We start from the raw sequence: 14,713 nt of genomic DNA on the forward strand, positions 1-14,713 counted from the left end.
CGCACCTGGAGTATTGCGTGCAGTTCTGGTCACCGCATTATAGGAAGGATGTGGAAGCTATGGAAAGGGTGCAGAGGAGATTTACTAGGATGTTGCCTGGTATGGAGGGAAGGTCTTACGAGGAAAGGCTGAGGGACTTGAGGTTGTTTTCGTTAGAGAGAAGGAGGAGAAGAGGTGACTTAATAGAGACATATAAGATAATCAGAGGGCTGGACAGGGTGGATAGTGAGAGCCTTTTTCCTCGGATGGTGATGGCAAACACGAGGGGACACAGCTTTAATTTGAGGGGTGATAGATATAGGACAGATGTCAGAGGTAGTTTCTTTGCACAGAGAGTAGTAGGGGCGTGGAACGCCCTGCCTGCAACAGTAGTAGACTCGCCAACTTTAAGGGCATTTAAGTGGTCATTGGATAGACATATGGATGAAAATGGAATAGTGTAGGTCAGATGGTTTCAAAGGTTGGCGCAACATCGAGGGCTGAAGGCCTGTACTGCGCTGTAATGTTCTATGTTCTATACACTGTGTGTGTGGATCAGTGAGGGATGTGACACACTGTGTGTGTCGGTCAGTGAGGATGTGCCACACTGTGTGTGTAGGTCAGTGAGGGATGTGCCACACTGTGTGTGTAGGTCAGTGAGGGATGTGCCACACTGTGTGTGTAGGTCAGTGAGGGATGTGCCACACTGTGTGTGTGGGTCAGTGAGGGATGTGCCACAGTGTGTGTGTGGGTCAGTGAGGGATGTGCCACACTGTGTGTGTAGGTCAGTGAGGGATGTGCCACACTGTGTGTAGGTCAGTGAGGGATGTGCCACACTGTGTGTGTAGGTCAGTGAGGGATGTGCCACACTGTGTGTGGGTCAGTGAGGGATGTGCCACACTGTGTGTGTGGGTCAGTGAGGGATGTGCCACACTGTGTGTGTCGGTCAGTGAGGGATGTGCCACACTGTGTGTGTGGGTCAGTGAGGGATGTGTCACACTGTGTGTGTCGGTCAGTGAGGATGTGCCACACTGTGTGTGTGGGTCAGTGAGGGATGTGCTACACTGTGTGTGTCGGTCAGTGAGGATGTGCCACACTGTGTGTGTGGGTCAGTGAGGATGTGCCACACTGTGTGTGTGGGTCAGTGAGGGATGTGCCACACTGTGTGTGTGGGTCAGTGAGGGATGTGCCACACTGTGTGTGGGTCAGTGAGGGATGTGCCACACTGTGTGTCGGTCAGTGAGGATGTGCCACACTGTGTGTGTCGGTCAGTGAGGGATGTGCCACACTGTGTGTGTGGGTCAGTGAGGGATGTGCCACACTGTGTGTGTGGGTCAGTGAGGATGTGCCACACTGTGTGTGTGGGTCAGTGAGGGATGTGTCACACTGTGTGTGTCGGTCAGTGAGGATGTGCCACACTGTGTGTGTGGGTCAGTGAGGGATGTGCCACACTGTGTGTGTCGGTCAGTGAGGATGTGCCACACTGTGTGTGTGGGTCAGTGAGGGATGTGCCACACTGTGTGTGGGTCAGTGAGGGATGTGCCACACTGTGTGTGTCGGTCAGTGAGGATGTGCCACACTGTGTGTGTGGGTCAGTGAGGGATGTGCCACACTGTGTGTGGGTCAGTGAGGGATGTGCCACACTGTGTGTGTCGGTCAGTGAGGATGTGCCACACTGTGTGTGTCGGTCAGTGAGGGATGTGCCACACTGTGTGTGTGGGTCAGTGAGGGATGTGCCACACTGTGTGTGTGGGTCAGTGAGGGATGTGCCACACTGTGTGTGTGGGTCAGTGAGGGATGTGCCACACTGTGTGTGTGGGTCAGTGAGGGATGTGCCACACTGTGTGTGTAGGTCAGTGAGAGATGTGCCACACTGTGTGTGTCGGTCAGTGAGGATGTGCCACACTGTGTGTGTAGGTCAGTGAGGATGTGCCACACTGTGTGTGTCGGTCAGTGAGGATGTGCCACACTGTGTGTGTAGGTCAGTGAGGGATGTGTCACACTGTGTGTGTAGGTCAGTGAGGATGTGCCACACTGTGTGTGTCGGTCAGTGAGGATGTGCCACACTGTGTGTGTAGGTCAGTGAGGGATGTGCCACACTGTGTGTGTAGGTCAGTGAGGGATGTGCCACACTGTGTGTGTGGGTCAGTGAGGGATGTGCCACACTGTGTGTGTAGGTCAGTGAGGGATGTGCCACACTGTGTGTGTAGGTCAGTGAGGGATGTGCCACACTGTGTGTGTCGGTCAGTGAGGATGTGCCACACTGTGTGTGTCGGTCAGTGAGGATGTGCCACACTGTGTGTGTCGGTCAGTGAGGGATGTGCCATACTGTGTGTGTCGGTCAGTGAGGATGTGCCACACTGTGTGTGTCGGTCAGTGAGGATGTGCCACACTGTGTGTGTAGGTCAGTGAGGATGTGCCACACTGTGTGTGTCGGTCAGTGAGGATGTGCCACACTGTGTGTGTGGGTCAGTGAGGGATGTGCCACACTGTGTGTGTAGGTCAGTGAGGGATGTGCCACACTGTGTGTGTGGGTCAGTGAGGGATGTGCCACACTGTGTGTGTAGGTCAGTGAGGGATGTGCCACACTGTGTGTGGAGGTCAGTGAGGGATGTGCCACACTTTGTGTGGAGGTCAGTGAGGGATGTGCCACACTGTGTGTGGAGGTCAGTGAGGGATGTGCCACACTGTGTGTGTAGGTCAGTGAGGGATGTGCCACACTGTGTGTGTAGCTCAGTGAGGGATGTGCCACACTGTGTGTGGAGGTCAGTGAGGGATGTGCCACACTGTGTGTGTAGGTCAGTGAGGATGTGCCACACTGTGTGTGTAGGTCAGTGAGGGATGTGCCACACTGTGTGTGTAGGTCAGTGAGGGATGTGCCACACTGTGTGTGTAGGTCAGTGAGGGATGTGCCACACTGTGTGTAGGTCAGTGAGGGATGTGCCACACTGTGTGTGTAGGTCAGTGAGGGATGTGCCACACTGTGTGTAGGTCAGTGAGGATGTGCCACACTGTGTGTGTAGGTCAGTGAGGATGTGCCACACTGTGTGTGTAGGTCAGTGAGGGATGTGCCACACTGTGTGTGGGTCAGTGAGGGATGTGCCACACTGTGTGTGTCGGTCAGTGAGGATGTGCCACACTGTGTGTGTGGGTCAGTGAGGGATGTGCCACACTGTGTGTGTAGGTCAGTGAGGGATGTGCCACACTGTGTGTGTCGGTCAGTGAGAATGTGCCACACTGTGTGTGTGGGTCAGTGAGGGATGTGCCACACTGTGTGTGGAGGTCAGTGAGGGATGTGCCACACTGTGTGTGGAGGTCAGTGAGGGATGTGCCACATTGTGTGGAGGTCAGTGAGGATGTGCCACACTGTGTGTGTCGGTCAGTGAGGATGTGCCACACTGTGTGTGTCGGTCAGTGAGGATGTGCCACACTGTGTGTGTAGGTCAGTGAGGATGTGCCACACTGTGTGTGTAGGTCAGTGAGGGATGTGCCACACTGTGTGTGTAGGTCAGTGAGGGATGTGCCACACTGTGTGTGTAGGTCAGTGAGGGATGTGCCACACTGTGTAGGTCAGTGAGGATGTGCCACACTGTGTGTGTAGGTCAGTGAGGATGTGCCACACTGTGTGTGTCGGTCAGTGAGGGATGTGCCACACTGTGTGTGTCGGTCAGTGAGGGATGTGCCACACTGTGTGTGTCGGTCAGTGAGGATGTGCCACACTGTGTGTTTCGGTCAGTGAGGGATGTGCCACACTGTGTGTGTCGGTCAGTGAGGATGTGCCACAATGTGTGTGTAGGTCAGTGAGGGATGTGTCACACTGTGCGTGGGTCAGTGAGGGAGGGAATTCCAGAGCTTTGGGCCTCAGCAATTGAAGTCCCAGCCGCCAATTGTGCAGCAATTAAAATGGGCAATGTGCAAGAGGCCAGAATTGGAGAAGCTCAGATATTCAGAGAGCTGTAGAAGATTACAGAGATAGGGAGAGGACATGGAGAGATCTGCAAACAAGGATAAGAATTTTAGAATTGAGGGTTTGCCTGAGTGACTGCCAATGTAGGGCAGTGAACACAGGGGTTATGGGTAAACAGGACATGGCGTGAGTTCATATAATGTTAGAAACAGCCACAGGTGGCCAACCTACCTCTGGTGGGCGGATAAAGACCGGATTCATCCACTCCAGAAACAATGGATGCAGTGAATCACTTGATCCAAACTGGGCACCTGTTCAAACAGAACAAACCCGCACAATCACAATTAGCAGTTTCAAAATGTGGGAGGAACACTGCTCTTAGTGCATTATCCCGGTTTTACAATGGGGTAAGTTGGAGAAAAGCCCTGAATTTTTGTTGGACGAGTGTGAGATGGACAGTGACTCAGAGGAAGGATGGGTTCATGGAGCAGGGGACTCAGGGGTTGAGAAACTAGAAGACTGGGAGTCGCAGGAGATTCTCGTCAGAGGAATACAGCTTTTGCAGTTCTTGCACAATACTCCACTTCCTCAGCTCCAATTCCATTCTTTCCCTGACTATTCACAGGCTGATGCTAGATGTACAGTTTCAGCCTGAGTTGGTCCTCTCACACAGTGCCACACATAGCATAGCAATGCACATCCAGACTCAGGGTGCAGAACTCCACCTGACTGGGCAGTGATTAGGTAATATATTATATTAGGGATTAGGCTTAGGTTTTAAATTCCTAGATCTTGTAGGAGGAAGGGAGGTTGAAGAATCCCACAGTTTGAAGGTCTGGGTCAGAGCGAGTTGAAGCTGTTATGTACTGATGCCATCCCTAACTGCCCAACATAGAGCCTTGCCAAACCACTTTCACCTCTACCACGAATCCCCTCACCGGCTCTGCCTTTCTGTCTCACTTCACGTGGCCGAGGCAGGAAAGGGATCAGGCTACAGCTTTGGAATGGGTAGCACAGGTACTGGAAGCCTGCAGAGAAAGCAAAGAGCAGTTTACACACCATGTGTACAGCTAGAAATTGATTTTTAAAAATTTGTTCTTGGGCTGTGAGCATCGCTGACAAGGCCAACATTTATCGCCCATCCCTAATTGCCCTTGAGAAGGTGGTGGTGAGCTGCCTTCTTGAACGGCTGCAGTCCATCTGGCGTGGGTACACCCACAGTACTTTTAGATTTTTAAATTTAGAGATACAGCACTGAAACAGGCCCTTCGGCCCACCGAGTCTGTGCCGACCATTGACCACCCATTTTAGACTAATCCTACACTAATCCCATATTCCTACCACATCCTCACCTGTCCCTATATTCCCCTACCACCTACCTATACTAGGGGCAATTTATAATGGCCAATTTACCTATCAACCTGCAAGTCTTTTGGCATGTGGGAGGAAACCGGAGCACCCGGCAGAAACCCACGTGGTCACAGGGAGAACTTGCAAACTCCACACAGGCAGTACCCAGAATCGAACCCGGGTCGCTGGAGCTGTGAGGCTGCGGTGCTAACCACTGCGCCGGCCCTTTTTTAAAAACATTTTTTTTTTATTTTTAAAATTATTTCAGCCTGTTCCTGCCCCACTGAACTTATTTCTTCCTATCTTGACTCTATCTTTTCTGCCCTGGTTCAGCCTCTTCCCACCTATATCCATGAATCTTCTGATGCCCTCTTTCATTTTGACAATTTCTAGTTTCCTGGCCCCAACTGCCTCTTCATTATGGAATTTTCTCTGGAATGGTTTGATACACTGAATGGCTTGCTACACTATTTCAGTGGACAGTTAAAAGTCAATCACATGGATCAGACAGAAGGTTTCTTTAAACAGGAGAGGCCATATAATTGTGTGTGGGAATCAACAAGATGATAAATAAGTTAGTTGCCTTGATTCTGTAGCTGTGATGATTGGGTGTACTCAAGTCGATCACCAAGGCTATCCCAATTAAAGCACCAAGGAGCATGAGACAAACAGACCAGGAAGCCCCCAAACTTACAGCATCCTTCGCTCTGAGTTGGCTGATGTCAGTTGGTATAGGGGGTACAAGTGGATGGATCCTTAGGAGATTTCAGAAGTAAAAGTGTGGGGGAGCAAAGAGAAGTGATTACTAGCAATGTACTGGCTGTGTTTAGATAGGTAGAAATGGAACTATGCAAGGCTGTCTCACAGAGCTGGACAATGGAGTATCTGTGTTTGAGGAGGATAGTGTGATCCATCATGCGAAATGTCAGATAAGACATGAAAGACTTGGGGTGCTGGGGGCGGGTCACTGTTACAGAAGCTGTCATTCCAAACTTTGGCAAGGGCTGTTTCAACACTTTAGATGAATGGATGCAGATTGGATCGGTTTAACTAGGGACAGACTGGTTAAATTAGGAGTCAATATGATCAAGGACATTAGTGAGGAAAGGGAGCTTGCAGATGAGGTGAGAATTAAAGAGAGATGGGTTGAGCGTTTTTCTTCAAGGGTGGTTATAATGACGGTTTTTAAGTTCTGAGACAAAGTGAGGTGCCCATTAATCTATTAGTTGAATGGTGATACAGTACTTGTGGTATCTCATGGATAAGTTTGAAGCACAAAGAAAGGAGATAAAGTATAAAAAGCTGAAGATGCAGAATTAGAGTAGACAGGAGCCAGGGAAAAGATTATGGACAGTAGCAAGGAAGCGATGGAGGCAACTGCATAGATGGTCTTAACTTCAATATGAAGAAACCCATGAGCTCCTTGAACTTTCTGTTTGAAGTGAGTGTAGAAGGGTTTAGCAAGGGAATGAAGAAAACAACTGATCCATTGTGAGAAGGAGTCTGGGATATCTGAACTTCCAGGATTATCCTGAAATAGTAGGTGGTTGTGGCTGAGGAGAAAAAGACAGAGTCTTCCTTGTTTGGATTTTACCAGAGCTGGTCACTGATAATCAAGACACTTACATACCACAAATCTTAGATTTACAGCCCTCAGTCTTGAACAAGTGGAGAGGGGGCTGCATCAAAAAAGTGGAACAGGTGGGAGATCGTGACTGGCTTGTTGTAAACAAAGCTATGAAAGACATAGATGAGGGAGTAGTTAATCAACAAACACAAAGACGTGAAGACAAGTACAGGGTCATGACCTGTGCTGAAAGGGCGTAAATTTGAAATTAATCTCCTGAAGCACTGGCTCAGATTTTGCTGTGGTAATAACAATGAAACTGTCAGCGTTTGTCATCAATACTCCACTGAAACAGACAGCAACTTTGGAAGTCTGCACATATGCAGAATAATGCAGAAATCCAGAAGTTTCTGTCAGTGACTCCACACTCCTCAATAGGGTGCACTGTAGAGGTTCTGAAAGACTCCATTGCAAACATAATTTGGCAAAAACATACACTTCTACACTGTTAGTCCCGCTGTAAAAATTCTTTAAAAAGTTACACCTTGTTGAATGGGGCATAACTAGGATTTTAACAGCGTACAACGGCCGTCCATGTCTCCGCTTTAAAGACGTCTGCAAACACGACATGAAATCCTGTGACACTGATCACAAAACGTGGGAGTCAGTTGCCAGCGTTCGCCAGAGCTGGCGGGCAGCCATAAAGATGGGGCTAAAGTGTGGCGAGTAGAAGAGACTTCGTAGTTGGCAGGAAAAAAGACAGAGGCGCAAGGGGAGAGCCAACTGTGTAACAGCCCCGACAAACAAATTTCTCTGCAACACCTATGGAAGAGCCTGTCACTCTAGAATTGGCCTTTATAGCCACTCCAGGTGCTGCTTCACAAACCACTGACCACCTCCAGGCGCGTATCCATTGTCTCTCGAGATAAGGAGGCCAAAGATAAAATCTTCAGAATTACTGCGAAATATCCTTATTTACTTTGAGAAGCCAATTTGAAAAGTGAATTGTCAAATTTCTCCATAATGATAAAAAAAATCCACATTTAATAGGAACATAGGAGTAGGCCATTCAGCCTATTGAGCCTGCTCTGCCATTCAATTAGATCATGGCTGATCATCTACCTCATCACCACTTCCCCACGAGTGAGGTCGATGAGGGACCAGAAAGGGGATTTACACATGGAGGCAGAGGACACAGCTGAGGTATTAAATTAATACTTTGCATCTGTCTTTACAAAGGAAGAAGATGCAACCCAGGCAATGGTGAAAGAGGAGGTAAGTCAGACACTAGAGGGGGTTAAAACTGATAAAGAGGAAGTATTAGATAGACTGTACTTAAAGTGGATAAAACACCAGGGTTGGATAAGATGCATCCAAGGATATTGAGGGAAGTGAGGGTGGAAATCGCAGAGGCACTGGCAAGAATTTTCCAGTCTTCCTTAGACTCAGGGGTGGTGCCAGAGGACTGGAGAATTGCAAACGTTACACTTTTGTTCAAAAACGGGTGTAAAGATAAGCCCAGCAACAACAGGCCAGTCAGTTTAACTTTGGTGGTGGGAAAACTTCTAGAAAAAATAATTTGGGACAAAATCAGTAGTCACATGGACAAATGCCAGTTAATTAAGGAAAGCCAGCATGGATTTCTTAAGGGAAGATCATGTCTAACTAACTTGCTGGAGTTTTTTGAGGAGGTAACAGAGAGGGTTGATGAGGGCAATGCTGTCGATGTGTACATGGACTTTCAAAAGGAATTCGACACAGTGCCACACAACAGACTTGTGAGCAAACTTGTAGCTCAGAGAATACAAGGGATGGTAGCAACATGGATATGGAATTGGCTGAGTGACAGGAAACAGAGTAGTGGTTAATGGATGTTTTTCGGGCTAGAGGAAGGTTTGTAGTGGAGTTCCCCAGGGATCAGTGTTGGGACCCTTGCTTTTCCTGATATATATTAATGACCTAGACCTTGGTTTACAGGGCACAATTTCAAAGTCTGCAGATGATACGAAACTTGGAAGCATTGTGAACTGTGAGAAGGATAGTGTAGAACTACAAGAGGACATAGACAAGTTGGTGGAATGGGCAGACAGGTGGCAGATGAGGTTCAATGCAGAGAAATGTGAAGTGATTCATTTTGCGAAGAAGACATTCCTCCTCAACTCAGTCTTAAATGGCCTACTCCTTATTCTGACTATGTCCCCTGGTTCTAGACTCCCAGTCAGGGGAAACATCCTATTTAGTCACCCTGTCAGGTCCTGTAAGAATTTTGTAAGTTTGAATGCAATCACCTCTCATTCTTCTAAACTCTAGAGTATACAGGCCCAGTCTCCTCAATCTCTCCTCATAAAATAATCCTGCCATCCCAGGAATTGTCTGGTGAACCTCCATTGCACTCCCTCTGTGGCAAGTATATCTTTCTTTAGATGAGAAGACGAAAACTGTACACAAAACTCCAGGTGAGATCTCACCAAGGCTCTACACAATTGCAGCAGGACATCTTTCCTACTGTACTCAAATCCCCTTCCAATAAAGGCCAACATACCATTTGCCTTCCTAATTGCTTGCTGCACCTGCATGCTAGCTTTTTGTGACTCATGAACAAGGACACAGAGGTCCCTTTGGATATCAACACTTCCCAAGAAATACTCTGTCTTTCAGGTTTTTTTTCTACCAAAGGGGATCACTTCACGCTTATTCACATTATATTTCATCTGCCATGTTCTTGCCCATTCACTTAGCCTGTCCCGTTGAAGCCTCCTTGCATCCTCCTCGCAACTTACATTACCACCTAGTTTTGTGCCATCAGCGAATTTGGAAATATTACATTTGGTCACCACATCCAAATCATTTATATAGATTGTGAACAGCTGTGGCCTCGGCACTGATCCTTGCGGTACCCCACTAGTACAGCCTGCCATCCTGAGAATGACACATTTATTTCTACTCTTTGTTTTCTGTCTGTTAACCAATTCTCAATCCATACCAGTATATTACCCCCAATCCCATGTGCTCTAATTTTGTTTACTAACCTCCTGTGTGGGACTTTATCAAAAACCTTCTGAAAATCCAAATACACCACATCCACTGGTTCTCCTTTATCTATGCTACATGTAATATCCTCAAATAAAACCCAACAGATTTGTCAAACATGATTTCCCTTTCATAAATCCATGTTGATTCTGCACAATCATATTATTTTCTAAGTGTCTAGTTAGAACATTCTTTATAATAGATTCTAACATTTTCCCTACTACTGATATTAAATTAACAGGTCAGTAGTTCCCTATTTTCTCTCTCCCTCCTTTCTTAAAGAGTGGAGCTACATTTGCTACTTTACAATATGCAGGAATCTTTCCAGGATCTATAGAATTGAGGAAGATAAGCACCAATGCATCTACTATTTCTATAGCCACCTCCTTCAATACTCTGGGATATAGCTCATCCAGTCCAGGTAATTTATCAACCTTCAATTCAATTAATTTTTCCAGTACTACCTGTTTATTAATACTAATTTCTTTCAGTTCCTAATTTTTACAATTCCCTTGGTTCTAGTATTTCTGGGAGATTTTCTGTATCCTCCTCCATGAAGACTGATACAAAGTGACTCTATGGCAATCGAGGAATATGGGGATCAGGCAGGAAAGTGGAGTTGAGGTCGAAGGTCAGCCATGATCTTACTGAATGGCGAAGCAACTCAAGCGGCTGTATGGCCTAACTGAGAGACCTTTATAATCCTTCAATTTGGCAGAACCGGGGTAGAGATCCCACAATTAACAAAGCCGGTTGAGTTGTTGTGGGGGATGCGGGGGGAGGGGAGCGGAGGGTGAAGGAGGAAGGGCTAGTTTTTCAAGAAATGGAAAGTGATGCTTCTACATTTCTTTAAAAACTCACCAGTCTTAGTGAGGACATTAACTGCCATTGTTGTGAAGTCCTTTATACAGGCGGTCTGCGTCTGGGCATCTGGTGGAACTTCATAGCTACTCAGTCCAGTCACGCTGTTTACATACACCATCTTCCCGAGGGATCCATCAAAGTACTGCAGCCAGTCTGAAGCAAAAGCTTTCAAGGAGTCACTCTGACCTTTACAGGTCTCGACACAGCCTCCTGGTAACTGTCCATCCAGTACTGGTTTAGTGAGAACATGAACAGGGTCTGACACTTGCCACGTGGCCACAGAATCTTCCATAGATGGGTTCAAGTTTGCATCACTTGCTTTGTCACTTTGAGATTGGTCCCCAACATGCAGATCAAACTGAGTAACAGTTCCATTTCCAGTCCTTTCATCGGTTGCAGTGCAACACAAGTTATCTGAACAAGATGCACTATTAATCGTACATTGGACACTTTCAGTTGTTGCACCACTGCTGTTTACCTGCCATTCCTCACCCACCATCCTTTCTCGAAGTGTAGAGTTCTCAGAGATCACCTGAGCTGCTGAGCACACCAGCTCTGGAGATGCACACTCCTGTTCAGGCTGCAGGAGGCCCTCATAACTCTGGCAATGTTGGCATTGTTCTGTGGAACTCCCCACTTTGGACCCCCCATTCTTCTCTTCAGTAGGCTGTACTTTTTTAAGGTCCTTTAACCTGGACAACTTTGCAGCCAGGGTTCTAGGGGGTTCCTTGGCAACTGAAAACATTTTCTTGGCTTGTGAATAACCAGGCAGTGCAATCAGACTGGACACATGACCAGCTGCTGGGAAAGTTCTATCAGAACACAAACGCCTTAAAAGACCACCACAATCACAGTGGTTATGCCATGAACTCTCATTTTGGTAACTAGTTGCAGAATCAGCATATTTTACATTTGGACTCCGGTACAGATTCTCTACTCCCTTAGTAACTGGCACATTATCTGATGGCCTCATGGCTGATTCACCAGCACTGTGCTGAATAGCCACACTGCCTTGAGAAGAGCTTCTTCCATCCTGATCACTTATCTTCCCATAGTTTCTCCTAAAAATGTCCAGCGATCCAGTTATTAGAGACATGCTCAGTTTCCTATGGAATCGAGCCTGACAACAGACAGGTTCACATTTGGCAGGATACCTGTACTCAGAATTGGAGAGATCTTTTGGTAAATTAATCTTCCTCGATATTGTCACTGATTCAGCAGAACTCTCAGAATGATGATGATACTGAGAAGTACCCTGAATTCTCTGACAGTCAGTCACAGACCCTTGGGGAATAGCTCTTCGACATTCCCGAGCTACATTCGAGAGTGCTCTGTCACCAGGCATGAGCTGTCCATCTCCCTTTCTCGTTCTTTCATTAATAATCTCCCAGGCACTCACTGGGCCAGGACGACAAATGTGGCGCCAGTCTGAAGAGTTTCCACTTTCAACGCCTGCATTTATTGTTTTCCTATGGACCACATGGGTTATGAGACCCATGTTACCCAGTTCTACCGCCTGATGTCCCCACAGCTCTTCATCCCTCTGTGGCTTCACCATACCCCCCTGCTCTCCACCCAGCTCTTGTACCTCCTCTCCTTGTAGCTTACCTCCCTCCTCCCCACTCAGCTTCCTCTCCGACACCTGCTCTCCTCGCAGTTCCCTCACCTGTACCCCCTGTGAACCCTCTGCTCCTGCCTGCTTCCCCAGTGACTCCTCTGCCCCTACCTGCTCCCCCTCTTGTGATGAACTCTCAGTGACTGACAAGGTCTCACTCTCATAGGCAGCTACGAGCTGGCAAATAGCTATGCCAGGCTGTGCCGAATCTGCTGTTTGTGTCTCAGGGCCGGCAGATGTACTCAGGTCCCTGAGGGAGGTGTTTCCCTCCTCTTCCTGCTGGGATTTGCTACCTGGTTGCAGACCAGCAAAATGAAGACTGTGCTTTGGGGCTTCTACACAGGATAGGCGACACTGTCCAGGATACAAAGGAGGCTCTGCTGGATCTTCACTGTCAGCTCGAACCTTCTCCTGAGAGAGCGCATCACAGGACTCAGAGTGTGCCTCCTGTCCGGGAGTCTCTACACCTACTGCCTGGCGGTGCACTAACTTGGACTGTACTGCTACCCTTTCATGTGAGTGCCTGATTCCTGAGCTATCAACAGCCAGCCGGACAGATCCCTGCTCCTCTGTTGGCTCAACCAGCAACTGTTCCCGCAGCAAGAAGGCCCGAACTCCCTCCTCCAGGCAACACAGTAGCAGGTCCCAGGCGGTGAACTCCAGTAAGGTGCGGTTTGTCTCCCAGCAGGCATCATACTGGACATGGTCGCAGTCAATGTTGATGATATAGACAGGCTGAAGGTCGGCACCTCCCCGAGACCCGGTGCCAGGTTCAGGCTTACAGATCATGCTATACCGTCTGAGCAGCGAGTCCAGCTCCTTGTGGATGCGAGTTTTCAGCACCAGCCGCCCACTGACAAACACAAGTCGTTGGGCTTTGCTGTGGTGGCCTCGGCGGCTGATGAAGCCACTCAGCTGGAAGCCACCGCTTGAATAATGGACGCGGCCCAGCGCCATCGCCTTCTGTGGGCCATGAATCTGGGCAAAGCGAGCCTGCAGACTGCTGGCTTTGGGCAGCCTCACCACCAGTGAGCCTCCGGCCGTGGCTGAGGCCTCGTCCCGCACGGTGAATGAGACGCCTGGGTGCAGGAAGCTCAGGGCCTGGACCCGGCGTCGTATCTGCTCCCACTCCAGAGGCCGGCCCAGGCGGCGGCACCTCACCGGCAGCTGGTAGAAGAGGTTGCAAACGGTGACAGTGGTGCCAGGGCTAGGCCTCCCTGTCTCGGCCTCATACACTGGCCGAGCCTGCCCATTGCGGAATATTTTCACCCAAGTCTGGCTGGAGCCCCGCTGCGGCCTGCTCACTATCTCCAGCAGGCCGGACAGGTGTGCAATGCTGGCCAGGGCCTCACCACGACTCCCAGGCCCAGGCCCAGGCCCATCCCCGTGGCCCCCACTGCTATGGTAGCGCGTGCCCGCCAGCTCCAGGGCCGCGCGCTCCAGCCCCGCTCCGTTATCCGCCACCTGCACGCGCCCGGCCTGCGCGTCCACGCGAGCTGCAACACAGCCGCAGCCTGCGGCCAGGCTGTTGAGTAATAGCTCCTCCAGGCAGTGGGCCAGCGAGGGTACCGCCACCCCGGAGCGCAGCCGGGTCTGAGTAACCTCCGGTAACGGCCGCACACTGTGCGCAAGCGGCAACCCCCTCGCTCCGGCCGCTGCCTCCCCCATGCTGCCAGAGTCCCTCTGCTGCCGCCTGCCAGACAGGCCCCGTTACTATAGAGACCGATACCAGCGCTTGCGCCTCACAAGCTGTCCGCCGTCGGCATCCTGGGAAATGTAGTTCGAGCGTTCGGGTATTCTGCGCATGCGGCAACAAGTCACCACCCACAGACGGTGAACCAGCAGAGAGAACTCAATAATAAACACCCGGAGCAGAATAATAAACACCCGGAAGAGGGACAGCTCAATAATAAACACCCGGAGCAGAATAATAAACACCCGGAAGAGGGCAGCTCAATAATAAACACCCGGAGCAGAATAATAAACACCCGGAAGAGGGACAGATCAATAATAAACACCCGGAGCAGAATAATAAACACCCGGAACAGGGACAGCTCAATAATAAACACCCAGAGCAGGGACAGCTCAATAATAAACACCCGGCGCAGAATAATAAACACCCGGAACAGGGACAGCTCAATAATAAACACCCGGCGCGGAATAATAAACACCCGGAACAGGGACAGCTCAATAATAAACACCCGGAGCAGAATAATAAACACCCGGAATAGGGACAGCTCAATAATAAACACCCCGGCAGAATAATAAACACCCGGAACAGGGACAGCTCAATAATAAACACCCAGGGCATAATAATAAACACCCGGAACAGGGACAGCTCAATAATAAACACCCGGAGCCGGGACAGCTCAATAATAAACACCCGGAGCAGAATAATAAA

The 14,713-nt window shown here is 49.1% G+C and overlaps 1 protein-coding gene across 4 annotated transcripts in view; it reads right to left on the reverse strand.

Moving 5' to 3' along the window:
* Nucleotides 1–14,043, reverse strand: part of mlh3 (mutL homolog 3 (E. coli)) — a 95,854-nt gene extending 81,811 nt beyond the window's left edge. For 2 of the 4 annotated variants that reach the window (XM_068038423.1, XM_068038421.1), the window contains exons 1-3: nt 10,695–14,042; nt 4,825–4,914; nt 4,118–4,197 (exon numbers count right to left, since the gene is read on the reverse strand). In XM_068038423.1, the coding sequence (XP_067894524.1) occupies nt 4,118–4,197; nt 4,825–4,914; nt 10,695–13,980 (3,456 nt within the window). In that variant the 5' untranslated portion in view covers nt 13,981–14,042. Of the gene's footprint in view, nt 1–4,117; nt 4,198–4,824; nt 4,915–10,694 lie in introns of all 4 variants that reach the window. The other 2 variants (XM_068038424.1, XM_068038422.1) reach the window with 2 other exon arrangements.
* Nucleotides 14,044–14,713: the final 670 nt, after the last annotated feature.

Source organism: Heterodontus francisci, chromosome 9, assembly GCF_036365525.1.
Source record: "Heterodontus francisci isolate sHetFra1 chromosome 9, sHetFra1.hap1, whole genome shotgun sequence".
Lineage (NCBI taxonomy): Eukaryota > Metazoa > Chordata > Chondrichthyes > Heterodontiformes > Heterodontidae > Heterodontus > Heterodontus francisci.